General features: G+C 49.6%; 1 protein-coding gene across 2 annotated transcripts in view; it reads left to right on the forward strand.

Moving 5' to 3' along the window:
- The first annotated feature begins 582 nt into the window (after positions 1 to 582).
- The window catches only part of IQSEC2 (IQ motif and Sec7 domain ArfGEF 2), a 76,080-nt gene continuing 49,333 nt past the window's right edge, over positions 583 to 27,329 (forward strand). For both annotated transcript variants that reach the window (XM_060293049.1, XM_030850998.2), the window contains exons 1-2: positions 583 to 1,435; positions 24,814 to 24,843. In XM_060293049.1, coding sequence (XP_060149032.1) covers positions 729 to 1,435; positions 24,814 to 24,843 — 737 coding nt within the window. In that variant the 5' untranslated portion in view covers positions 583 to 728. The remainder of the gene's footprint in view (positions 1,436 to 24,813; positions 24,844 to 27,329) is intronic.

The raw sequence follows: 27,329 nt of genomic DNA on the forward strand, positions 1-27,329 counted from the left end.
TTGTTGGGGTGGGAGATCCTGGGACTGCCCATGCTGTGGACTAGAGAGAGGTCACCTGAGGTAGGAGGTCCAGGGGTTGGATGGGATGGGGAATCTGACACTTGGGATTGGCAGACCCAGGGGATGGGGAGTCTGTGTGATGCCTAGACCTGGGAGCTGCCTGGGATGGAGTTTTCTGGGAGGTCTTAGACGAGGATCTTGGGCCTGGTGGACCCAAGGGACATTGGAACGGACTGGGATGGAGGGCTTCTTTAGGCTGCATTAAGGGAAGACTCTGGGACCGGTGGAATGTGAGGGGGCTGGCCCGGGTGCCTTGGGGCGGGTCCGGCTTCGGGTGCGGGCGGCGGTGGCAGGTGGGACGCTCGGGGGCGGGCCGGGCGCGCGGGGTGGGGGCAGGGGCGGGGGGCGGGCCGGCGGTCGGGGCGGTCCCGCGCGGCCGCGCTGCGCAGTGACTGCGCAGCGGGCGGAGCGCCGTGGGCCGCGTCCTCGAGAGCCGTGGCGGTTGGCGGCGGCGGCGGCAGCGGCAGCGGCAGCCTCAGCTCCTGCTCCCCGTGCCGCCTGCCCCAGCGCTGTCTCCCGGGCCCCCCCGGGCCCCCGGGCCCTCGAGCCCGGTGCGCGCCCTCGCGTCCCGCCGGCCCCCTCCCCCGGCTGGGCCCGGGGGAGGGTGGCGCCGTGAGCGAGCGGGGACCGGGCTCTCTTGCCCCTTCCCCTGCCCCTGGGCCGCCAGGATGGAGGCGGGGTCGGGTCCCCCGGGCGGCCCGGGATCCGAGAGCCCCAACCGGGCGGTGGAGTACCTGCTGGAGCTGAACAACATCATAGAGAGCCAGCAGCAGCTGCTGGAGACCCAGCGGCGGCGCATCGAAGAGCTGGAGGGCCAGCTGGACCAGCTCACCCAGGAGAACCGCGACCTGAGAGAGGAGAGCCAGCTGCACCGCGGGGAGCTGCACCGGGACCCCCACGGCGCGCGGGATAGCCCGAGCCGCGAGAGCCAGTACCAGAACCTGCGCGAGACCCAGTTCCACCACCGCGAGCTGCGGGAGAGCCAGTTCCACCAGGCGGCCCGGGACGTGGGCTACGCGAACCGGGACGGCGCCTATCAGAACCGGGAGGCTGTGTATCGGGACAAGGAGCGGGACGCCTCCTACCCACTCCAGGACACTGCTGGTTACTCTGCCCGCGAGCGCGACGTGGCCCAGTGCCACCTGCACCACGAGAACCCAGCCCTGGGTCGCGAGCGTGGCGGGCGGGAGGCCGGGCCAGCGCACCCGGGCCGCGAGAAGGAATCCGGCTATTCGGCGGCGGTGGGCGTGGGGCCCCGTCCATCACGAGAGCGGGGCCAGCTGAGCCGTGGCGCATCCAGGAGCTCCAGCCCCGGGGCCGGCGGCGGCCACAGTACCAGTACCAGCACCAGCCCGGCCACAACCCTCCAGAGAAAGTAAGGAACGCGTGTTTGTCTTCCCTGGCTCTTCCCCGCTAGTTCCCTCTCCAACTTGTACGGCTGGTAAAGTAAGAAGCCGGTGCCTGATTCCATGTCCTTCTCTCCAGTCCCAACCTGCCGGGAGAAGCCGGGTCCCCCTCGTGCAGCCGACACCCCTTCTCTAGCTACCCCAGAGTGGGTTGGCCCGATGAGTGCAGGCGTCTCTTCTTTCTCAAAACCGTGGCCAGTGAGGGCCTGGAGCAGTCATCACCCCCTCCACTTCTTCACCCCCTCGCTATATCCTTGCCAGAGGATGGCTTTTCATTTATTTATTTTATTTGGATGTGCCGGTTGGGATTTTTATTGTCTCCGACGGTGTCAGATCAGAGCCCCAAGGGAAAGAAAGGCCCCCCCCACCTCGGGTCTCCTCTGCGGGTCCTGAGCACAGGCCTGATCTGATCTCCTCTGGCGGCCTCAGCTCCATCCTTTCGCAGAGAGGCAGGTGGGGACCAGAATGGCTGCTGGAGGCTCTTATCCCTCTGAGGGGAACTGCAGCACATCCTGGTCGGGGGAGCAAAGATGGAGGCCCGGCCCTTGGCTAGTTCCTCAAAGACCACCCCCTCTCCACCCTCAAGGAAAAACCACCCAATTAAAGAGCATACCAGCAAGGGAAGTCTACAGATCTTCCCTCTTGTTGGATCAGTGCCAGTTTCTGTGCTGGGGTCTGTGTGTCTGCCTATTTGGGACACCTTGGCAACATCTATTGGGTTGGTGGGGCATGGGCTGGGTCCACTTCTTCCATGCAGATACCACGGTGAGCTGGTTGGGATAAATGTCAGGCCAAGAGAGTCAAGGGCGTGCAGGCTCACAGGGCTGCCCTAAAGGCTCCCTGATTTCTCTTCTGCTGGATTGGAAACAATACTGACCTGGGAGTTAGGAAACCCAGGTTCCCCTTCCAGCTCTGCTGCAGATTGGCTTTGTGACCTTGACTGAGTCCCTTCCTCTCTCAGGCCATCAGTTCTCCCATATCTTTTTAAAAGGCAAGGTCTGCCTTGAATGCTCTTTAAGGGCCCCTCCAGCTTAGATTTGATGGTTCTATGACTAATCCAGCCACCACTACAGAGCAAGTCTGAAGTCCTCTAGCGAATGGACAGCTTTCCCCCTCCTCTCACTGCTCAGCTGGTCCTACCATGTGCCACAACCAGTGGAGTGTCTCTTGGAGGCTGGGCTGGGGGTGGGGAAGCCTTCTGCCTCAGGAAATCTGCCGGGAGACAGCTCTCTGCAACTCCCCCGTGGTGAGGCAGCAGGCTGGGGTGCTGGGTTGAGATGGCTGGGCCCCAGGAGCAGCAGCTGCAGCTCAAGGGCTCGGCTGGGCTTCACTGCAGTGCACCCTCAGTTGAGGTTTGGTGTGGGCTGCCCCAGAGGGAGATGGACTCTTCTGCCCAGCCAGGGCTGCTGGGAGCCCATTCCAGGAGGACTGACTGTGTGCAGCTTGGGGCCCCACACTGGAGGGAGGGGCCAGGTCGACTGACCAAGCAAGGCCTTTTCAGGAGAGGGCCATGATGGGGTGGGGACAGAGGGAGACTGTATGGGCATTGTGGTCCTTTAGCCTGGCTGCCGAAGACTTTTCCAGAGTGGTCAAACCTGTGACAGAGGAAGCAGCCTCATTATGTGTGGCTCCAGGGAGCAGAACCAGGAGCAATGGGAAATTTTGGGATAAATCAGGAAGAACTTTCCAACCTGGCTGTCTGGTGATGCAGTGGACTGCCTCAAGGGGGTCGGGGAGGGCTGGAGAAAGCATAATTCCTGAACTGGTGGAAAGCCCAATGAAATGACCTGGGTCTTCCCAAATTCTAGGATTCCATTCTTCTCAGATTCTCCATCCTGCAGATGTGGGTCTGAATCTCTTGGCTGGCTGGAAGCCTGTTTGCTCTTGAGCTCTGTGCTTCTGCCATCTGGGCAGGCCTGCCTTTCGGTCTTTCCCTCTTTTTGTGCACCCTCCAGGCTGTTTGTTGGATTCCCTTGCTTCACATTTCCTACTGGATTAATACAGGAATTTAGACGGTACTTTGATTGTACACCCATTATTACCTCTTTTGGTCCTCACAACAGGGCCTGTGCAGTGAGCACTAGCAATTCCATTTTAGAGATGGGGAAACTGAGGCTCCAAAAAAATGAAGGGAACATGCTCAAGATTACACTGCCAGTTCCTAATAGATCTGGGGCTAGAACCCAAGTCCACCTGTCTCCGAGGCCTGTTATTTTTCCACTGGGGCTTTCCAGCCTGAAGGAGTCTCTTGGCCTCAGGACCTGGCCAGGTCACCAACTGGGAGAGGCCAGGAGAGCCTGAGGTATCTGGAGGATTTGAGCAAGGGGAGATTGCTCTGGGATGAGTGATGAGAAGGGGAGTCGATGGGGGAGGGCAGAAGGCCTTGTCTCCCTTCTTTCTGCTCTCCCTCCCTCTCTCTCGACCAGGCGTCAGGAGGGCGTATTGATGCACTAGCCATTGTTGTCGCCACAGCTGCTGCAAGCTACTCCCCTGCCAGGCCTGTTCTGGGTTTGTAAGGAGTGGGTGAGAGGCTGCCGCTGGAAGCCAGGGCAGGCAGGGTGGGTGTTGAGCAGCAGAGGCTGCAGCATTGGGGGAGGCTAGGTAGAGCTGGTACATGCTGGGCGCTCCTGGTCCCCAGGCTCCCTCTGGTGGAGGAAGAGGGGACAGAGGGGCCTGGGCCCAGCTGCTGCTTGTTGAAGGGCCCCTCTGCCCAGCGACGCTGTCCGTCTGTCACCACAACCCACGTTTTACAGCTGAAGAAACCGAGGGCTCAGAGAAGTGAAGTAACACACCAGAGGTCACACTATCTGTGAGACAGACTCCCGAGCCTGTGAACTTGCCCTCTACCGCAGTTGATAGCAGCTGTCATGTCCACCCCCACCTATGTCATCCCCCCAGGATTCCCACATCCTCCCGCACTGTCTCTTCTGGACAGGTTCCCGGATGCCAGTCTGCCTTCTGCTGTGCTCTGGGTGTGGCCTTTCTAGTGCAGCATAGCGCACGATGAGGCCCGACCTCCTTCTGGCCACTGGGCCTCTGTTCATGAGGTCTTTGCTTGCTTGTTTGTTTTTTTAGCAGCTGCTGGTCTGCAATGCTTAGGTCTTTTTCCCTGGAATTGTCACCCCCACTCCCCATGGTTAGAGAAGAGCTCTGTTTTCGTTGTTGATCTTGGCCTGGCCCCCCCCTTTCCGTTCTGGCACCTGGAATGATTTACAGGCGTGCTGGGGGCCACTGCTGAGTCCTCCACGCTGAAGAGAGCTGCATTTCCCTTGATTTTTGCCTGGGCCCAGCTCCGGCTCTGCCGTAGGCGGTGGTGGGCTGAAGCTGGTTTGGTGGTAACTCTTCATCCTCTGCACGCCCCCCCCACGGCCAGCAGGCTGGCTTGCGTTGGGGGACAGCAACCAGCAGGACTGGCCTGGTGTTCTCAGCAGCCAGGACAATGCGTGGTCTAGGCTCTAGGCACAGTTGCCGGGTTGTCTTGTGTGTGCGCTGGAGTGTCAGTGTGCTCCCCACAGGGGCTGAGGGCACTGGGAGGGAGGGAGGGAGCCCAGGGAGGGGCCCTGGGGAAGTCTGTCTCCTTTGGGGTATTGGGCACTTTTCCTGGGCGGGGGGTGGGGGTCTTTCCTTCTTCCCAGGAGGGAATACCATTGCCCTCTCTCCCCCCACTGTGTTGGGAGCATTATACTCACGTGGGAGGCAATGATAATGTCGAATTGAATGAGAATTAGAGGAATCTTGCTTCTCAGTCTAGATCTGGGGCGAGAATGGGGCTGTTGTCATCCACAAACATTTCTTGGCTGTGTGCACAGAGCAGGAGGGGCCCCCAGGCTGAGCAAACACCAGACTCTCTGCGCTTGAGAACCCTCCCACCCCCTTCCCTGACCAAAGACACAGGGGACCAAGCCTGACCCACTGTAGTGCCGGTGCTTAGGACAAAATGAGTAGGAAGGGCAGTGAGGAGTGGAGGCCAGGCCACTGGTCTAAGACCTGGGCAGGGGACTTTGAAGAGAGTGGGTGGAGGATGGAGGGGGAGGTGGGAGGAAGACCGGACCCAGGCTTGCCCTCTGCTACTCTTTCATCTATCTCACCTCTGCCTCTGGTGGCCTCTGAATTTGCTGGGAGCACAGGGGAGGCCTGGGGCATGGAGAAGGGGCCGCACATGTGCTGAGTGAGCCTCAGCCTTCTACGTGCCAGGCACCACCCTATGTGGCTTTATGTAACAATAGCTAACGTCTTTTTTTAACCTGCATTTACTGTGTGCCAAGCACTATTTGTTCTAAGTGCCTTCTGTGTATTAATTCATTCAATCGCCATATGAAACCTTTGATGTAGATACTGTTATTAAGTCCATTTCACAGATGAGGAAACCGAGGCCCAGAAAGGTTGGGTAACTTCCCCAAGGTCACTCAGTGAATAAGTAGCAGAACTGAGAAGGAGTTAGAAGGAGCCCAGGTGGCCAGGCTCCAGAGTCCATCCACAACGTTCTCACCCACCATTCCATGTTGCTTCTTATCTCATTTGCACAGAGTCCATACCAGGTGGATATTGGTATTATCCTCTTTTTTCAGACAGGGAAACGAGAGGTCAGAGAGGTGCGATGACCTGCCCAAGGTTACACAACTGCATGAGGCCCAGAACTATCTGGCTCCTGAGCCTTTGGTCCACCAATGCCTCCTGCAGGCGGGTGTGAAGACGGTAAAGATGCTCTGGATGTGGCTCTGGGCTTCCCCCAGCAGAGCTCCTGGGACCACTGCTTGAGTCAAGCTCCCTCTCCTGATAGCCTCTTGGATTTTGACCACAGTCTCCTAATCGATGCCCTCCTGCTCTTGTTCCCTCGGGCCCCTGATGAGGTACAGACAGACCAAGCTTTCTGTGGGGCTCCAGCAGTTTCCTGCTGTCTCTGCCTGCAGGAGAAGGTTCAGACTGCTTTGCCTGCCATGCATGGACCCTTTAGGATCTCACCTTTCTCCTCTCATCTTTTTACAGTCCCCCTCACACAGACCGAGTTCCAGCCAGACTGGCCTGTGTGCCCCATTGTCAGCCCACTCAGCCTCCTGAGAGCCTCTGGGTCTTTGCTCATGTTGTTTGCTTCTCCTGGGCTGTTCCATCCAGTGCCCAGGCTGCATTCCACTGTTGTTGCCTCTCCCGTGTTTGTGCACAGGTCTATCCCTGACCCTTGAAATGAGCACTTTGCCCCCTTTTATACCTTTATTTGTTTACACCTCGTGTCATCTCTACTAGCTTGAGGGCTCCGTCAGATTAAGATTTCATACACATATATCATGTGCACGTTGTGTCAGTCCCTCTGCTAGGTGCTGTGGGTGTAACTGAAGGAGCTAGAAGCTTGGAAAAACATAGCACAGCACATAGTAGCTGCTCAGTAAATGTTGAGTAGACAAATGATTGTCAAATTAAGTCCCGGTGCACTAATGGTTAGAGGTGCCTAAGGTGTTCTTCCTTTCAGGACTCCTGTAGAGAGAGATGACTCAACTTCAGGGTTCTCTTGGCTTCTCTGTGGCTTTTCCCTCATGCTCCCTGGAGCTGTTTGGCCTCTGCCCTCTGTGTTCCTCCCACTCACCAGTCTCCCAGTTCATAGGATGTCAGGGTAGCAGAGTCAGATGAGACTTCAGAGACATTTAGGCCAATCTGCTCATCATTACCTGTCCCTCCCATGCCATGGCCATGTCATACCATGTTCTTCTCCCTTAATGCGGGATCTTCTGTCCTGAAAGGAGCAAAGAGGCCTGCATAGGACCTGTGTGCCCTCTGCCTCATCCAGTGGGAAATTACTTATTTACCCATCAAATCTTTATTGGGCTCTGACCCTGGGCTAGGCACGGCGTCTTGGAGTCAGAATAAGACACAGCCCTTCTAGCTCATTCTCTGCTATGTTCCCTGGCAGAAGAATCAACACTTGTCATGGGGAGGAATGAGGAGTAAATGACTTATTCCTCTGTTGTGGTAAGTCATTTAGGGCAAGATCATTTGCTAGTTACCCTCACTTCCTTGTGGTGTCAGGTCTCTCTCCAGGCATCCATGTTGAAAAGCACTCACGCAAGGATGCCTGTTTTTTGTGTTGGCTGCACAGTGTGGCATGCGGGATGTTAGTTCCCCAACCAGGGATTGAACCCGTGCCCACCTGCATTGGGCGTGTAGAGTCTTAACCACTGGACCGCTGGGGAAGTCCCGGGACGCCTGTTCTTAAGCACTTAGGAGCTGCTCTCTGGGACCTTCGCATTTGGAGAAAAATGTGGTGCCGTGGGAAGGAGGAATTTCTGTGACTCTAGGCAAGTCACTTAACTTTCAGAACCTCCGTTTTCTCAAGTAGTCAATGGGGATAAAACTGTATTTTCTGATGGGTGCGATTCCTGTTGCCCGCCTCCCCCCAGCCCCACAAAAATATATCAGAAAGTTTCCTGGCTGCCAAGCACACCCAGCAAGGTCCTGATCAGGATGAAAAAACCAAGGGATAAGGGTGGAAAACAATATGTGAGGCTGCCCTGCCCTCTAGAGGTGGAGTGTAGCAGACAAAGCAACCCAGCCAAGATTGTCTCATCACATCCTTTTTAAAACAAACATGACAAGCCAGGGCTACACGACAGATCACGATGATTCCTCTAACATTTTAGAGGGAAATTTATCACAATTATCACCTGATATGTACCATTTCACTAATATCAAATGTATTTCTTTGTAGCTATGTGATGATACACACACACACACACACACACACACACACACACACACACACACACACATATATATTTTAAGGGATAATAAGATTGCATATCTGGCTGGGCCTTGTGATTTTCTACTGGATTCCAGATGCAATATACTGCATTCACCTGAATAGAACCAATATTTTCCTCTATAGAACCACTTTAGAATTATTGTCATTATATCTGTGATTAAAAAGTACCTAATTTCTTCCTTCCCCCAAATTTCCTTACAAAACTGGGAGGCATGCCTCACAACTGTACATCTGATATGCTAGACAATTCATAAATGACCCATCTTGTCATGATTGTTGTGAGAATTCAGTGAGATGACAGAGAAGTGTTCAGCAGAGAGTGTGTGTTTACTTGGTGATAGGCATTTTTATTATTAATAATGATAATTTTGCAAAATTCCGTGCCATGGAAGGGCAGGAGCGAGAGGTCATGTGCGAGCCCATCACATTTCTGAGAGATAGAGGGCCATCCAGTGAATATTGTGCACCTGGGATGTGCCACAGCTTGTGCTATTGCAGGCAGGGAGTTCCGTGATTAATAGCATATGCTTCTTGGCTTCAGGGAGCTCACAGTTGGGTGGAGAAGACAAATGTAACGTGGTGTCTTGTGTGCTATGCCAGAGGGGAGCACGGGAGGCCACGGGTGCCCAAAGGAGGGACATCTACCCAGACTGAGGTGATGCCTGATCTGAGGCTTGGAGGATGAGTAGGGGCTAGCTAGGTGAAGAAGGACGGCATGTGGGTCAGTGGGAATTGGGAACCAAAGGGAGGTCAAGACGGAGGGGACAGCACGAGCAAATGTACAGAAGTATGAGACCAGCAGGGTATGTGGAGGTGAGGAGGGGAACACTTTTACCAGGTCAGTACAAACTAGAGCACAAACAGGGAGGCAGGGAGGATCCAGAGAAGAGTCTGACGACTTGGCTGGTGCAGATCATGAGGACACTGGAGTAGCGGGATAAGGAGCTTTATTCTGTTGCAAATTGGGAACCAACATAGAGTTCTAAGCTGAGGGAAGAGGTGTGTACTGTAGAGTACGGGGTGACGTGTTGAGAGCAGTGTATTGGAGAGATCCTACTACAGGGCAATTTGGAAGATAGACTGGAGGGCATTCAGTGATGAGGCTGTGCGACAGTCTAGATGAGAAGTGATAAGGCCTGAACTTGGGTGGTGGGAGTAGAGATAATCTACTGGGGGAGAAAGACAGTGGCAACACACTGATAAGTGCTGTGACAGAAGGGAGTGCAGCCACTCATGACCAGTAGGGTTTTAATAATATCAGCATGAACGTGAAGAACCTTCCAGCTTTAGGGACCCTTAAAAATCAGGATGTTCATTTTACAGATGAGAAGACTGAAGCCTAAAGAAAGGACTTGTAGGAGGCCACTCAACGTGTGAGCAGAAGAGCTCTGATTAGAAAAGTCACTCTAGTGTTAATGCCAGTGTTTAAAGCATCATTCCTTAAATGTGCTATTTTATGCCTTGAAATCCTGTGAAGGTTGTAGGGATCATTATCTTTGTCCTACAGATGAGAAAACCAGGCCTCCAGGACGCTGGCTGATTTGCTGGGGAGGAAACGGTAAAGAGTATGCATCACCTAAGTAAAGGATCTCTTGCTTCAGTGGCAGACAGACCCTCTGCTCTGGTTCAGCCCCTCAGAAATCAGATCAGGTAGATTCATAGCTGGGGTCTGTGGTTTCCATTTCTCCACCCAGGCCCAGCTTTCTTTTTGCTGCTTTCTGCCTTGCAGGTCCTCATTTAATGTAACTGAGGCAGCTCAGAGGCAGTTTCTGGCTTGACAGCAAGGCCTGTCATCCCCCTTTTTCTGTTTTCATGAAAGAGGGCGGGCCTGTGTCATCACTGTGTCCCCATTGCCTTAGGCAGGGTGTCTCTAGCCTGGGTGGCTTTGTTTTGAGGCCCCCGGTATGATACGTAAAGAATGAGCTTTGGAGACCGACAGACCTAAGTTTGAATCTCGGCTCTGCCCCAACCAACTGGATGACCTCAGCTAGGTCATTTTACCTTCTCTGAGCTTTAGTTTCCTCATCTGTAAAATGGGATGACAATGCCCATCTCTCAGGATTGACCAAGATCATTTGAATGGCATTCCCTGATATTTGTAGGTGCTCAATAAATAGTCATTTCCGGGGGAAGAAAAGCAATGACATAATTCATGATTGTGCCAAAACATATGCTCTTATACCTCATTTCATAATCATGATATTACCTAGGATTCTTCAGTTTTTATAGGAGATAACTCATCCAGATCTGGATAGCACATCATTACAATAGGACAGCTTGAAGTTTAATAAAACAAAAACAAAACAAATCAAAAACAGTCATTTCCTTCTCCTTCATGAAATCTCCCATGGACAATGGACAATGACTTGAAGAATTCAGTGCTCGGCAAAGGTTTGCTTCCCCTGAAAACTGGTATATTTCCTCCTTCCTAATATGAGGCTGTCATGGCTCATTGTATCTTGCTTTCTGCCTCAGCTACCAGTTAATTTGAAGTACAGCTCTAGCATCTTTGTTGATCTCTTTTTCTGAGCTCTTATTTTCTAGTTCAATTTTTATTCTTTCCTTATCTGTGTTATTAGAGTAAGCCACCTCAAATCCTTTGTGACTCAGGCAGGTATAAATAACTAATGGGTGTAAATAGTTGAATGAATAGAAGGCTGGTGAGGCTGGACTGGTGATGGTGGGGTTTGAAGACGACCAGAGGGTGGTGCAGGCTGGGGCACCTGAGAAGGCATCTGTAACGGATGATTATGATACTGTGAGGAGTCGAGGGGTTAGTTAGGAAAGAGTCGGTCCTTCACTGGCATGTCTTGCTTCTGCTCTAGAAAGAAGCATGGATTTTGGAGAACAAGACTTCGCATCACCTAGAGTCATCAACCTCCCCATTTTATATGGACCGTGTGGGAGACTGAGGTCCAAAGAAAGAGGAGGGACTTGTTTTGAAAAATTAAATCAAAGCAGTACATATACATAATTTATTTATTTATTTAAAAAATACTTATTTATATAGGCTGCGCCAGGTCTTAGTTGCACCACTCGGGACCTTAGTTGTGGCATGTGGACTTCTTAGTTGCGGCATGCGAACTCTTAGTTGTGGCATGCATGTGGGATCTAGTTCCATGACCAGGGATCAAACCTGGGCCCCCTGCATTGGGAGCGCACAGAGTCTTACCCACCGGACCACCAAGGAAGTCCCCATATACATAATTTTAAAAGGGCAAATAGTACACAAGGACATGCATACTAGTAAGCCAATGTCTCCCTGCCCCCCACTTCCCAGCCCCCAGAGGTGACCACTTTTACCATTGAGGCTTTCTGGTGGTGACTTCGTATCTCCAAATAAACATCCTTTGTCGGTTATTTCTTCATTTATCAACTTTAAACATCATCTATTGACTTCTTTCTACTATGACAAGTGAGAATTTAGCTTGTTTACAACACTTGACTCTTTTTTCCCCCTTCCAAACTTTAATAATTATATTACTATTTTGGTTCCTCTATTAGTTACCTTTGTAACTTTGCTAGATACTACTTAGACTGTAATTTCTTATTCCATCAATTTTCCACAGTATCTCTTGACCACTCAGTTTGTAAGATATAGTTATTAGTGCACCATCCTTCCCTCCATCTCTCCTCCACCTTTCCACCTCCCACTTTCTGTGTTCTGTACTTTTGCATCCAGCAAGGTTGACTACATTTGCATTCTGTTATGTAACAATAATTAGGTCTTCAGTGCTTTTCTGGACAGATTGACTTTAAAAGTTGACCACCAATACACGGTGTTTATGTGATTATGACTATGTCATATTATTAATTGCAGGGCTAAATAGTGTACTATAATTACACCTCACTTCCCACAGGTCCACTGTCCCAACCTCTGTACTCCCAGGAAAATTTTCCTAGCATCAAGATCAAATGAATTTTCGTTTCTTATGCTCTACGAATTGCTCAAAGTCATGCCGCTTGTTACTTTGTTTCATATTTGGATCAGGACTTTCCACCTTATCGATTTATTTATTTATTTATGTACTTACTTAAACTTACTGTTGTGTGGTGTTCCTTGAAACCACAGGATAATCATAGCACATCTTCTGGGGACATTTTATTTGAAAATTTTTTAGGAGGGGGATTTTTTTAAAAACTTCATACTGAAATATGTATACAGAAAAGTGCTCATATCACATGGTCAAGTTTCCACAAGCCAAACACACCTATAAAACCAACACTCAGCTCAAGGTCTGTTTTTCATTAACCCTACCTGGTACTCAGTGAGCCCTTTCAACTTGATGCACCTTGTCTTTTCTTACATAATTTCTTTGGTAGTTTCCTGCCCTTCATTTTCTCTGTTTTCTCTTTCTGGAATGTCTGTTAATTGGATGTTGAACTTCCTGGATTGATCCTCTATGCTGCTCACCTTTTCTCTCATATTTTCTATTTTATAGTTTGTGAATGAGTTGATACAAAGTGAGATGTCTGTATATCCAGCTGACTTGTCCACTTGCTGGCTTTATTTTAGGTGAGCCGCCGGGGAGCTGGCAGTTGTAATGGGTGCCCCCCAAATGCCAGAATGAAAAGCACTTTATTCTGGGAGCACCAACATGCCACTAGGTGCCCTGAGTAATCCCAGATAGTTTAATTCCTTTGATATTTTGCCTAGGGATGAAAGCCAGGCAGCTTGTGTTTTGGATCTGGGAGTTGTCAGTGGGGGCACAGGGAAGGATTTCATGTACTTACCTTCAGTTTATCCCCCCGTTTTCAGCCCCTGATTGCTCCTACCCTCCCCTGTACCTACCATCTTCAAGTCTGGACTCTCTCTGGGCCTCTGCTGGCCTGACTGGCTCCCTCTCCAGCTGCAACCCCCTGAGTGACGTTGCTGGCCCTCCTTCAACTGTGAACACTCTTCTCTTTGTTTTTCGCTCCCAGAAATTGGTTGAAATCTCTCACCCATTGATATCACCCTCTCCCATCCTCTTCACTGTTATGATTTCTTACCTTATTTTATTCCTTCACATTCTTTTCAGCAGGGTCCTGACAGAAGAGAGAGATAAAGATTTATGCTCTTGAGGTCCAAACTAAGGCTAAAGCTACTTTTAAAAAGTGGTTGTTTTGCTTTCTCAATCCAGATTGAGAATGGAAATTATTAGTCAACCCCCAAAATACCCAACCCTGTATGGCCTTATTTTGGCATGTGTTGCCTCTGGCTCCAGCCCTGTCATAAGCCTTCCTGTGGCAGCCTCCTGAGCACCCCTTTTCCTCAACCTCTGCCATCTAGACCACGCAATCAAGAGAGCCCTCAGCTGAGGGACTGGAGACCTGGGTTCTGACCCCCATCCTGCCACTGCCTTCCTCTGAACCCCCGGGCTAGTCCCTCCACCTCTCAGGGTGCCCTCACTGTGACTTGAGAGGGTCTGGGTCTGCTGTAAGCTATGCTTTGGCAGGATTGGGTGGGTGCTTGGAGAACAGCCTAGCCTCCTTTGCTTAGGCAGTGGGAGCAGGTGGGCCAGAGATGGGCCCCAAGCACAGCTTTGAGGCTGAGCTGAGGCTTCTGCAATAGCAGGCTGCTCTTGCTGCTTCCCCTTCCGCCCACTCTCTCTGCCATCATGGCTGAACCTCCATCCTTCTGCCACCAGCAGAGGGAAGCAAGAAGGGAGGGCTGGAGAGCCAGTTCCATTTTCCTTCTCTCTCTCTCTCTTTTTGTGATAGTGCTGAGCTGCTTTGGGCTGCAGTACCTGTGCCTAACCCCACCTTCCCTTTTTGGTGCCCCGCCTTCCATCCTTGAATGATTGTCTCTTCCAGAAGCACCCCCTGAATGCTCATGGTGTGGAGGGGAGTTTGGAGCCAGTTGAGGGAGAGAGGTCAAGCTGTGGGAGATGAAGTGCTGCCTAGCTCTGGCATGACAGAAGGAAGCCACAGCTGTAGCAGTGAAAAGCATTGGCTTTGGAATCATACAAACCTAGACTTGAGTCTCGGCTCCACTACTTATTAGCCGTGTGACTCTAGGTAAATCACGTTGCTACTCTGAGCCCCAGTTCTCACATCTATACAATGAGAAGAATAATAATGACCTTGCACAGCTGTTATGAAGATAACACAAGTCCTGGACCATTGTAGGTGCTTAATAATCACTTTATTCTTTTTGGATTATTAGAAGGCAGAGATGCTAAGGACCAAATAAAGCTCGCTTTAGTGATTGAAAGGGGCGGGAGGTTAGGAAGGCAGCATTTGACCTTGTCACTGCTTGGTTCGAGACCCCCAGGGGCTTCCTGGCAATTATACAATGAGGTTCACACTCTTGCCTGGTGTTCAATGCTGTTTTTGTTGTAGTCTCTGCCTGTCTTTCTTTTCTTTAAAATAAAAATGTGAAGTGATACTTGCCTCTTTATTTTCTGAAAAAGAAATTTGAAAAGTGATAGACAGATATTTCCTCTGATGCAGCAATCTTTATCATCATCATCATCGTCATTGTCATCCCAGGACTTTTCAATGAGTAGTGGTAACAAAGGACTAGAGGAAGAGTAATCATCAACAGAAAGATAACTAGCAACTGAAACCACCATGGGCTTTCATTTCGTTTCCCCACCACGATCTTGGCCTGTGGATCATGTGGATCCATTCAATATCATGTGAAAAATGCTGAAAATGGTTACATTATCCAACAAGGTTTCTGATTTGTTCTGTGGTTCATCTAGTTTTTCTTCTCTTTAATTAACCTTTTAAGATTTTTTTGCATGTCACTATTACCTCATCCACATGACTTCTATACTTGCCTATTTGTCATTTCTAGGTCTGATTCTTGGCTCAGACGGCCCCTTAGAAAGGAGTCTTCCCTCCACCTGAATTATCTTTCAAAAGGTTTTAACTTTGGCCTTTCACATCATCATGATTTAGGTGGCAGTTGAACTTGGGAGGCATCTTTGCCTCTCCCCTAGTGCTTTTCCACTTCCTGGCTGTCACAAGTTGGTTTTCACACCACCTGTGGTCTAGGGAAGCTCTCGCATGCTCCTTTGGGTCAGGCCACAGCCCCGCTCACCTTTCAATTAAATTTAGTTTTTATTTATTTATTTTTTATTGGGGTATAGTTGTTTTACAATGTTGTGTTAAATTCTACTGTGCAGCGAAGTGGAGTTCCCTGTGCTCTACAGCACGTTCTTATTAGTTATGTATTTTATACAATATTATACATATTAGTCAATCCAAATCTCCCAATTCATCCCCCTGCCCCCCCCCGCCCTCCCCCCTCCCGCTTTCCCCACTCATCTTTCTAGCCACTCTGTTCCCTTCCTGACCTGCATTCAAGTTGTACTGAAGTATCTAGGATACCCTCGGCAAAGTGGACTTCTTTATGGGTCCATGCCTATATTCTGGCTGTTCTCTTGGCCAAGAATACCTTTTACCCCTGTCTACATGGCAGATATCTACTCGACTGTTGAGGAACATCTTCAGTCTCTCACTGATACAGGCACTTGGAAACAGTGAACAAAACAGACCTCTCTCCTGCTGAGCTGACATTCTAGTGTGTGAATGTAGGGAGTGGGGAAAGAAAAGAAACAAATAAACAAGAATATACAAAAATATGTCAAATAGTGGTAAGTGCTATGGAGAAAAATAAAGCTGGGCAGGAGGATGGGAGTGCAGAAGTCTGGTCAATCCTACCATAGCCAATATTTGCACACCCATTAATAAAAGCAGCCTTTTCTCATTTAAGCATTTTCTAATGTTATTACATACTCATTACAACCATAATCCTTCCAACAACTTTATCAGGTTAGTGCTATTATTTTCTTTATCATATTGGTGAGCAAACTGTGCCTTAGAGATGTAAATCACATAGTTAGGAGGGGCAGAGCTGGGATTCAAACCTGGGCCTGTCTGACCCAAAGCCTGTGCTCATAACCTCTAAGCCATTGTGCCCCCAGCAAGCCTCACAACAACTCTCTGAGATTGGAATTATTATACCTATTTTATAGTTGGGGAAGCTGAGGTTCAGAGAGGGGAATGGACTCATCCATGGTTGCACAGCAAATAAATGGATTTGAACCTAGATCTGTCTAACACTCAAGGTAGACCCTTCTACCAACCTTGAGGCCTAGGGACCTACGGACCTGCCTGCCTCTATGTTTGTGCAGCCCATGCAAGGTACCAGTTGAGGCCATTGGCCCTTCCCCCTTCTCTTCCCACCTGTAGTTCATATGGAGCTTTGAGATGTGTATGGATACCCCAGCCCACATCCAAACCCTGTCTATTTTCCCTTCCCATTGACCACCCACTGGGCCTAGCAGATGGACCTGGATAATAAGACCACACAATTCCTGCAAGTAAGCTCAAGAAATATGGACAGAGAATTCTGGGTTCCAGGTACCTGAGTGCAGTCTAGAAGGGAGAGGGCCAGAGATCCTGATGGGCATATTCTCTTGGCCCCACAGACCCTTTACCTCACAGAGAGAGGCCTCTGAAGTGTGATGTCCAGTGTAGGGTAAACCTTCTGTTTCCCAGTACAGCCTATGATATTGCAATTTGTAAAAAGCTGGGCTCTGTGATCCTCCTCCTTTGGCTTCCTGAACTAGGTCCTGCTTTGCAGTGGGGGTGGGGGCTGCAGTGGGGCTGGGGTTCCATGGGCCTGGGCCTTCCGGGTCTCTGGCCAGTGAAGAACGGAGCCTTTCCAGCAAGTGCCGCTAGAAGTGTACACAGACCCTTGGGTCCCCTTCACAATATTTTGTTCATAAGTATCTCAGGATACTTCATTTCTTAGGAAATTTTTAAAAGTATACACTTAATGCATTCTTCCATTCGAAAATTTATAAAAACTTAGAAAAGTAGAGGAGAAAAACATTACCCATAATTACAACACACAGAGGCAGCTACTCTGAACATTTGATGTATTTCCCTGTTCTCTGCATTCTTTTCATCTGATTGAAATAATACAGCACATACAATTTTTTCTTGCTTTGTTCGTTTGAACATTTCCCCATGTAATTGCATATTCTTCAGAAGCATCATTTTTAATGGCAACTGATATACCATAATGTACTTAACCATCCTCTCAACATGCTGGGCCTATTTTTTTCACTGGTTTTTATTTATTTGTTTGTTTGTTTGTTTGTTTATTTATGGCCGCGCTGGGTCTCTGCTGCTGCCTGCGGGCTTTCTGTAGTTGCAGCGAGCGGGGCCACTGTTCATTGCGGCGCACAGGCTTCTCATTGCGGCGGCTTCTCCTGTTGCTGAGCCTGGGCTCTAGGCACACGGGCTTCAGTAGTTGTGGCACGCGGGCTCAGTAGTTGTGGCTCGCAGGCTGTAGAGCGCAGGCTCAGTAGTTGTGGCGCATGGGCTTAGTTGCTCCACAGCATGTGGGATCTTCCCGGACCAGGGCTCAAACCTGTGTCCCCTGCATTGGCAGGTGAATTCTTAACCACTGTGCTACCAGGGAAGTCCTTCACAGGTTTAAATCATGCTGCAGTAGGCATCTTTGCACATACAGCTTTTAGGGAACTTAGAGCTTTTAGGGAACTGGCCTTGTATAAGAACAATTGTATTCCGCTTATGTCCCTTTCTAGATGGTCCCTCTGGCTGGGTCTGATTCATACGTATAGTCATTCATTTATTAATTCAATCCATCATCACTTTTTTATTTTTTTTTTTGCGGTACGCGGGCCTCTCACTGCTGTGGCCTCTCCCGTTGCGGAGCACAGGCTCCGGACGCGCAGGCTCAGCGGCCATGGCTCACGGGCCCAGCCGCTCTGCGGCATGTGGGATCTTCCCGGACCGGGGCACGAACCCGTGTCCCCTGCATCGGCAGGCGGACTCTCAACCACTGCGCCACCAGGGAAGCCCATCATCACATATTTACTGTGTACCCCTGTGGACCAGACCCTGGGAACTGGGGGCACAGGCATGACTAAGACGTGGCCCCAGACTGCCAGGAGGCCTCAGTCTGCAGGGAGAATCAGGCATGGAAACGGACACTTTCAAAACAGTTTGATCAGAGCTGTGATGGAGGCAAGAAAAGGAGCCTGTGGGAGAACAGAGGAGGGGCTCCTCATCCAACTTAGGGACCTTAAGATAAGCTTCCTGGAGGAGGTCTTGCCTAAATGAGTCACGGAGGATGAATAAGAGTTGGCTGGAATACAAAGGGGAACTTCCTGTTAAACACAACTAATTGAGTAAACTTCTTTATCTCTGCTGCTTCCCCAAATCCCACTGAAATATGAGTAAAGGAATAAAAAAGGTAGAAACACAAGGTCTGGGGTGCTGACCAGAAGTAAACTATTCCACCCAGCAAGCCCCAGGAATCAGAGGTCCCGTGAAGCACAGAAGGCAGGATGAGGCATGGAACTGCAGAAAGCAAGGAGAATATTGAAAGTCTGTGAACAGACCCTCTTGGCCCCTCCCCGATCCCTTTCAGTCGGGACACCCCTCCCCAGCTCCATCTCTATAGATGGAGGGTGATTCTTTGGAGAAATTGAAGTTAGGAGCCTCCAGGCTTGGGGACACCAGGCACAGTGGAGGATGGGGGTGAAACAGGGCTGCAAGCAAAGGGATCTGTACCCTAAAGCAGTGGAACCCCAGCCTCCTTCCACTTGCCTACTTCCAGAACACCAAAGTCAGGAGCACATGAGACAGAAAAAGATTCTTCTCTGGGGAAACTGAAAGGCCCCAGACAGAGCCCTCCAAAAGATGACATGTGGGAGTCCTCCAACAAAAGAACAGGCTCTCAGCCCCTAAACTCTGTAGTGAAGCCCATCACCTGGCCAGCTCCATCTACACACAGAGCTTCCCGTCATGGGAACTGATCGCCGGGGCTCACCAGCCAAGGATCCTTAAGGTAGGTATATTTCATTTTATGTAAATTAAACCTCAGTGTAACTGGCATTAAAAAAAAACAAGCCTTAGGTAGCCAGAGATGATCAGATAGTACAAGGATACTTGAGGAAGCCCATCAACCTGCAAGAATGACCCAAAAAGCAAACAAACAAACAAACCAAAAAACTTGGAAGGAACAGAGGTAATGAAGGGAGGGGAAGAAACCTGGGAAATTTAAGATAGTGAGAGCCAACATAAAGATTTCAAGAGAAGGATTAGAAAATAAAGTTGAAGAAATATCCTAGGAAGCAGAATAACAAGGCAAAGAGATGGACAACAGAAGAGAAGAGATGAGAACACGGGAGGATCAGTTGAGGAACTGCAACATCCAACAATAGGAGTTCCAGAAATAGAGAATGGAGGAAACAGCAGAAAGGAAAGGATCAAAGACGTGATACAAGAACAAGTCCAGAACTAAAGGAATGAATATCCCACCGAGTAACCAGCAACATAAATGATTAAAGAAAAACCCCACCAAGTTATGCCACAGCGCAATTTCAGAATACCAGGGATAAAGAGAGGATCCTAAAAGCTTCCAGAAGAAAAATATATCATGTACAAAGGATCAGGAAAAAGAATGACATTGGACTGCTCAACAGCAGCACTGGAAGCTAGGAGGCAATGGAGCGGTGTTCTCAAAATTCTGACAGACCATAATTTCCAACCTAGAAGCCTATACTCAGTTGAATTATCAATCAAGGGTGAGGGTGCAATAGAGACATCTTCAGACAAAGGAGAGCTAAAGATTTTATGTCCTAGGCCTCCTTTCTCAGGAAGCACTGGAGAATGTGCTCCAGCAAAATGCAGGCATAAACTCAGAAAAAAGGCCAAGGAATCCAGGAAACAGGAAATTAACACAGAAGACAGGTGAAGGGAATCCCAGAGTGATGGAGAAGGGAGCAGATCTATGGGCAACCTTGTGCAGGCCTGGAGAGCAACCAGTCTGGATTGCAGCGAGAATGATGTCTCAAAGGAAAAAAAAAAATCTGATGGATTACCTGATGTGTCAGAACACATTGAGAAGAGAAATGCACTACTCACAGAGTTTGGGGAGAATTGATCATATACATGAAAAAAACTAAGCAAGCAAAAAAAAAAAAAAAAAAAAGAATAGTCATCAACACCAGGGAAAAGAAAAAGTTGTATGGGAAGGAAAATGTAATTATAGCAAATGATTTACTCATTATTAATATCAATGCAGTCATAATAATGTAAGCCACCAATATTGATTTAACCAAAACTTCGTGCTATAACTACAGTGGTAGAATGGGAAGGAAGGACGGTGCACCCACATAAGAACTGGGAGCTAGAGGTGGTTGTGTGTGTTAGGGAGCCCCACCCTCTCTCTGCACGGTAGGAATTCAGTACATGATATACAGAACTGAAAAAAGTAAATCAAGAAATAGAAGTACGCATGTGTTCCTTAGAAATGAGGAGGTAAATACCCGAAAAAGTAGTTAAAAGACTTGAAAACAGTTTGTCTCTGAGAGTGGGAGTTGGGGGTGAGGAGGGGTAGAGTGGGGAATTTGTGTGTTTTGTTTTGTTTTAATCCTTGCAGTACTATGTGACTTGAAAATCTATATGCATGTATTACTTTGGTTAAAAAAAATATTGAAAGGGCACACACACACAAAAATGCCAAAAATGGATTAGCAATATAAGCGTATACTTTAGAAATATGAAAGTAAACTCAGAAAAAGGTAACTAAGAGAGTTGAAAAGGAAACTTTTATTTTTAAGATCCTTTCAGAATTTGACTTTTTAAACTAGTTTACATATCACTTTAATAAAATTTAAAATAATTTTTAAAAACATAAAGGGGAGCAAGAGTGTTCCAGGGAACAAATACCAAATGTTCTAAGAAAGTAGATGGGAGGGCGGAGTAAGATTTAGAGCTTTGGAGAGTTTGGGCTCGACTGGCACGGAAGTTTGTGGGAAAATTGTCTGTGGGAAAACTATCGGTGAGAAAATTATTGAATGTTTGAAGCAGCAGAACCACATCAACTGATTTGTGCTTGAGAGATGTTCCTTTAGCAGCCAGTGAGAGAAGGTGGTTGCCCATTGAAGAGACTTGCAGTTAGACAAGTTGATGTTTGGGAGATCAGTTGCCTGGCTGCCCCAGGGCTGGTTCTCAGCTTTTAGAGAGACTTGTATGATCCCTGGGCCAGGGTACCCACCTCTTTCTCCTCAGGACACTTCTAGGAGGAGCCCTGTACACAGCAGCTCTTCAAGTCTCCATTAAAAAATGTACTTCTGTTCGTGTCCAATCACCTTTCTGTTGGACACCTGATTTTGTAGACATGTTGCTCAAATGCTGGCTTGAGAAACAGTCTCTCTTTCTCACGTAACTTTGCATATCTCGTTTCTGATGCATTTTTTGTTTCTTAGTTTAGGTCTCAGAGGACAACCTTATTTATCCAATTCCAGGTTCTTGGGAGAGAGGCACCTTATTGTGTTCCCAGGCACTGTTTATAGATAGCTTGGAGGGTCAAAATGAGAGGCAGGGAATCCAGTCAGGAGGTGAGAGCAGAAACCCCAGTATGGCAACTCAAAGGCTTATATTCTTTTGAGTTATTCTGCCCTGTTGTCGCCATAAGTCCCCCAAAGGTTCAAGAACTGTCGATATTTTGCCATTTATTCTCCCATCTGCCAGATTGCCCCTTGTACCTGGAAGCAGCAACGTCAGAATCCTTGGTCTCATTACATGCCTGCGTTTTTGGTTCAGAAAATATGGTCACTATACTCATAGGCTTCAATCAGTTACTGTTTATTGAGCATTACTCTTGAGGATGGGAATTGGCTTAGACAAGCCTTTTGAGAACCCTGGGGTCTGAAGTGGCCTTCCATTGGGAGAAAGCCATAGGAGTAGCAGGAGAAATCCATCTCCTTTCCTGACATGGATTGATAAAGGGAGGTCTGGTACCCTGGGTCTTTGTTTCTACCCATAGGTAGCTGAACCCAATTGATAAAAGAGAGAAACTTCGGGATTCTGAAGACACTAAGTATCTTAGGGCCTGAAGATTGGAACTCAACTAACACAGCCCCCTTGTTTTATAGATGACGAACCAAGGTCCAGAGAGCAGTGATTTCTCCAATTCTATGCTGCCAGTTAGGGAATGAGCCATAATAGAGCCCAGCATTCTTTCTACGTCTGTGCTACTTCACAAAAGAATGGTGGTCCAGCTTCATGGAGTAAGGGGTGGATTGACCATTGGGCTGGGCATTAGTCCTGAAGAGGTGTAGGATAGCACAGTGTTAATGATGATGGTTATCTAGATGTAAATAACAATTTGTATACTAAACGCATAAGAGCCTGTAAACCCCTGAGGTGGCATGCACCCCCGCATTGAGGGTCATAAGATGCCGTATACCCTCGAACTAGTAAGAATCAGTCCACAGTGAGGAGAGCTGGCTAATTCACTCTGCCTCATGGCGTGGAGCTCTTTTGCTCCCCGTAGCTGCCATCTTGAGGACTGTAACATCATACAGAAGTGCTTTTGGAGCAGAAGTACATATCTGGTAATCTCTCCTAAGAAAGAGCCTGTCAGGAAGTGCCTGTCCTGACTTTGGGGGACGAGGATAAGGGAACTCACCTTAACGATGCGTAAGTGCCCAGCACTGAGCTGCTGGTGCAGTGGAGCGTGGTGGTAAGAGCACGAGCTGTGGGGTCCAGACCAAGCTTTGCCCCTACTTGTGTGCCGTGGGGCAAATCATTTCAACTTCTCTGAGTCTCAGTTTCATCATCTTAAAATTGCATGAGTAATTCCCACTTTGCAGGATCAAAGGAGGTCATGTACCAAAAGAGCCTGCCACCCTGCCTGGTACATGGTAGGTGCCCGGTGATTGTTCACATGCCAATGGAGACGATTATATATGTGGCTTATGCTCTGAAGTATAATAGATTGAGGCAAGGGGCCAGTCTGTGAGCAACTTGAGGGTTTATATTCCTGAGTCGGGGCCTGGTATATAGTAGTTTGAATACGTGTGTGCTGGGGGTTTTGGGGTGGGGTGGCGAGGAGACCAGCCTGCCTGGAGCAGAGGGTTTGTGTTAGGGAGAAAGGCTGAGGGGCTTAACTTCCATTCTGTTGACAGTTGGGGAGTCATTGAATTAAGCCCACCTGATCTGGTACCTGCGAATAATTGAGCCAGGCCTGAGAAGAAATCTTGTTGCTGCAGAGTGAGATGGAAAGTTTTAATAAATGTGAAAAGGTGCTCTGTGGCCCTGCTCCTCTGTCCCTTTAGGGGGCTGCAAAGGCTAACGATTGGACCCACTGTTGTCCACTGTGCCAGGCTGAACCTCACAGCCACCCCACCCTCCTGCCCCCCTCCCCTCCCCTGTCATGTCATTTTACAAGTGAGAAAGCTGAGGCTGGACATCGGGGAGTGCCTTCCCTAGGAGTATATGGCTAGTAAGTAGCAGAACTGGAAGCACTGGCCTCACCCACTGCCTGCGCTCCTGCACCCAGATGCTTGCCTGCCCCACCTGGCCGGTGGGTGCTCCATTCACTCTTCCAACAAATACTCACTTTCCCCTCCCCGCGTGTCCCTCTCACTTTGCAATCAGCATAGACGACTTTCCCCCCACTCAGGTCCCCTCACTAAGGTCCCTTCTTGGTTCTCTCACCTGAGGACAGAGCCTGTGATGTGTTCATCTCTGTCTCCTCCGACGTCTGCAGTGGGAGTGGGAGTGGGGGTGGGGGAGGGAGGGGAGAAAAGGAGGAAGAAGAGGACAGAGGGGACAGGGAAGCCACTTCACACACTCTCCCCGCTTCTTCCAAGTGCCCTGGTCCTTCTTCCTCCCTTTCCCCACCCCCAAGGACAGTTCCACTGTTCCTCCCTACACACACACACACACACACACACACACACACACACACACACACTCTCTCTCTCTCTCTCTCTCTCTCTCTCTCTCTCTCTCTCTCTCTCTCTCTCTCTCTCTTTTAGGGAGGAACAGCCGGAGTGGGTGTGGGTCGGGTTTCACTCATTCTCTCAGTCCCCTCAAAGCTGTCCCCAGTGCCACTCTCTTCTCTTGCCCTTCCTTTGCCTCTGAGGGGGCCTCACAATGAAAAAGGCAGACCAATGTAGTAGAAAGGAGCCCAGCAGCTGACTCACTCACCCCTCTCAGCCTCATTCTTGTCATCCAGAAAATAAGCAGGTTGGACCAGGCAATTGGCAAAGCCTTTTCTATGTTGTTAATAATACCTGGCATTTGTCTGCTGGGCTGCAAAGGGCTTAATCATCCCAACAGCCCTGCAAGGATTGGCCTCGTGTTACAAGTGAGGAGACTGAGGCTCAGATTCCAAGCAGGGAGGTGATTTGCCCAGGTCACAGGGCTGGTAAGTGGCAGAGCCAGTATCTGAGGCTTGGTCTCTCTGTGTTTAAACCTCGGGCTCTGCCCCTGGCCACCGCTGCAGGCTGCCTCTCAGCCACTCCGAGGAAGGCTCTTCACCATGACCCACTAGGCTAGAACATGGTTGGTTCCTGGCACCTCCTCGACCTCACCTCCAACCATTCTTCCCCTCACTTATTCCACCCCGGCCACACTGTCCTCCTCCGTGTCCCAGCAACTGGCCAGGCCCTCCGCCACATCATGGCCTATGCACTGGCCATTCTGTCTGCACGAAATGCCCTACCCTTCATTTTCACGATGCGTACTAGGTGTCAGGGCTGGGCAGAGGGAGGAGAGGAGTAGAGGGCATATGCTGACTGTCGGGTTTTTTCTCTGTTTCTCTTTCAGATCTGATGGTGAGAATTCCAGAACAGTCAGGTCAGTACCTCCTTTCTTTAGTAGTGCTTGGGAGTTGGGGCAGGGACTGGGGTGGGGGCCTCTGGCTTGTCACTTCGGGATCCATGGGAGGGGCGGGGGCCAACTCCAGGGGTTTTGTCCCACTGGTATTAGGGGTGGGGAGGAGGCAAGCATAGGGAGGGGGTTGAAAACTCTTCCTTAGTCTTTCTGACCCTAGCTGATTTGGGGGCTCGGCTGAACACTGGAGGGGCTCATGGGAGCTACCTAGATGGGAAAGCTGACCTGCAGAGAGGTCAGCTCTGGACCCGGGACCTTCTCCCCCTCCCTTCCCGGGAGAAGGGGACACGATAGAAACGGGGCTTCCCTGGTCTGGCGTTTGTGCTCCACCCTGACCTGCACTAGCCCTGAGTAGTGTGGTTTGGATGGACTTTTGATGTGACACATTCCAGTCATTAGAAATATACCTTATATTTAAGGTAATGTTACACTTAAATATACCTTATATTTAAGTGTAACAAGTGCCCCCCCCTTTTTTTTTGCATGCTTGGTGAAAAAGGTTTACAAGCATCAATCAGTAAGTTTTCAGGGTGTGATCAATCTGCCATTTGGGGGTAAAACTGGGGTTAGGGACAAGGACTATTAGTGCATTTCCCAGGCCTTAACCCAACAGAAGCTTCATGAAAACACAAGTGTCAAGGATAGGGACTATGTGGGAATGATGTGGGGCTCAGGGTAGGGCCCAGTCAGAGAGCATCCAGGCCAGGGGTGATGCAGTTGGCCTCTGAAATGAGATGGGTCCAGGCAGCAGAGGCATGAGATGGGCTCACTCGGTTCCAGCCAGGGCTGCAACTAACATATATAACACCTATGTGAAGAGTAGAACCCACTGCGTGGATCAGTTGGAGGAATGTTCCCTTTCCACAGGGCTCCTGCAGCCCCTCACCAGGGTTCCCGGCTCAGTGAGTAGAGCACAGGTTGAACTTCAGCCGCGACTCATGCCCTCTTGGCTGTGAACCCTTGTGCAAGGCACTGCTTGTCCAACCATATGCAGCAGCCCAGGTCCTGGCATCCAGGCAGTGGATATGGGAGGGGGGCAGAGGATCCCAGCATCCAGACGGAGGTGCATAATGAGACATGCTGTGTCCTTGCATCCCAGGCAGAGGGGATGGGATGAGCACACTGGTGCCCTGGGCCAAGGTAGGGGCTGTGGGATGGGAGCACACTTCGGCCAGCAGGAAAGCAGGGGAAGTGTGGTAGATACAGTCAGGCCTAGTGTCCAGGCAAGGGGTATATGATGAGATGCAATTAGTCCTGGCATGCAGCCAAGGAGTATGGCCTGGGAACAGCCTGTCCTAGCATTTAGGAAGGCACTGGTCTAGCAAAGGACACTGATCCCAGTGCCCCACTGTGGGTTTGGAGAAAGACAGCTTGGGCTGACTCTGAGCACAGGCTCCCAGGCATCCCCGTTGATATGCCTGCGACTTGTCAAGGAATGCGACTGAAGGGTCTCTAGCTCTTCCCGACAGGGGAGGTCCTAGGACCTATAGCTCAGGGTTTTAATAGTTATTATGATCATAAATCATATGATGATGTACGTTGGGCCTTTACAACTTACAGAAGTTGTCAGGGACTTTCTTTTGTTTGATCCTCCCAGTGACACTGTAGGTGGAACCTGGGCTGCCCTTATCATCATTATTTTACAGTTGAGGAAACTGAGGCTCAGGCTGGTTATGGGTTTTGCCCACAGCCATGCAACTTATTTATGGCTGAGCCAGGATTCAAACCCAGGTCTGCCTGGCACCAAGCCCAGAGCCCTGCCCACGCCATCCCTGCAGGAGCTTTCGACAGCCTTGCAGATAATAATAATCATCCTCATCCTCATCCTAATATTAGTAATCATAGCAGTTATCATTTGCTCCTCACATACTAAGAACTCTGAATATGATCTTATTTAATGCTCACAACAGCCCTATTAGGCATGGATTGGGATCTCTGATTTACACATGAGGAAAATGAGGTCCCACAGAGGGTCAGTGCCTTGCCCAAGGAAATAAGAGAAATGGGGCAGGGTGGCATCACTCTGACTCATACCCTGGGCTGTCTGCTGCCAAAGCTGGTATTTGTTTTACTGAGATGTACTTCCCGACATCCACCCTGGACCTACAGTCAAGGAGGCTACAGGGACCTTGCAGACTCAGCAACTGTGGAAGCAAGGGTCAAACTTGGACTGTGGAAGGGGCCTAAAATAGCACTTGTGGGGCAAAATCTTGCAAATATGGTGGGAAGGTCCTTTAACTTGGAACCAGAGCTGGGTGGGGTCATCTGAGGATGCTCTCAGGACCCGCATGTGAATTCTTGAGCTCACTTCAGTTAGGGGTCAGGGAGAGCTTCCTGGAGAAGGTGGTGTCTGAGCTGGGTCATGGAGGACTGACACGCAGACTGTGTAAGGAGGGCATCCCTGTAAATGAAACCAGCAGGCATCGGAGGTGAGGGGGGCTGGGTGGGGG

The sequence above is a fragment of the Globicephala melas genome, chromosome X (genome assembly GCF_963455315.2).
Source record: "Globicephala melas chromosome X, mGloMel1.2, whole genome shotgun sequence".
Taxonomy (NCBI): domain Eukaryota; kingdom Metazoa; phylum Chordata; class Mammalia; order Artiodactyla; family Delphinidae; genus Globicephala; species Globicephala melas.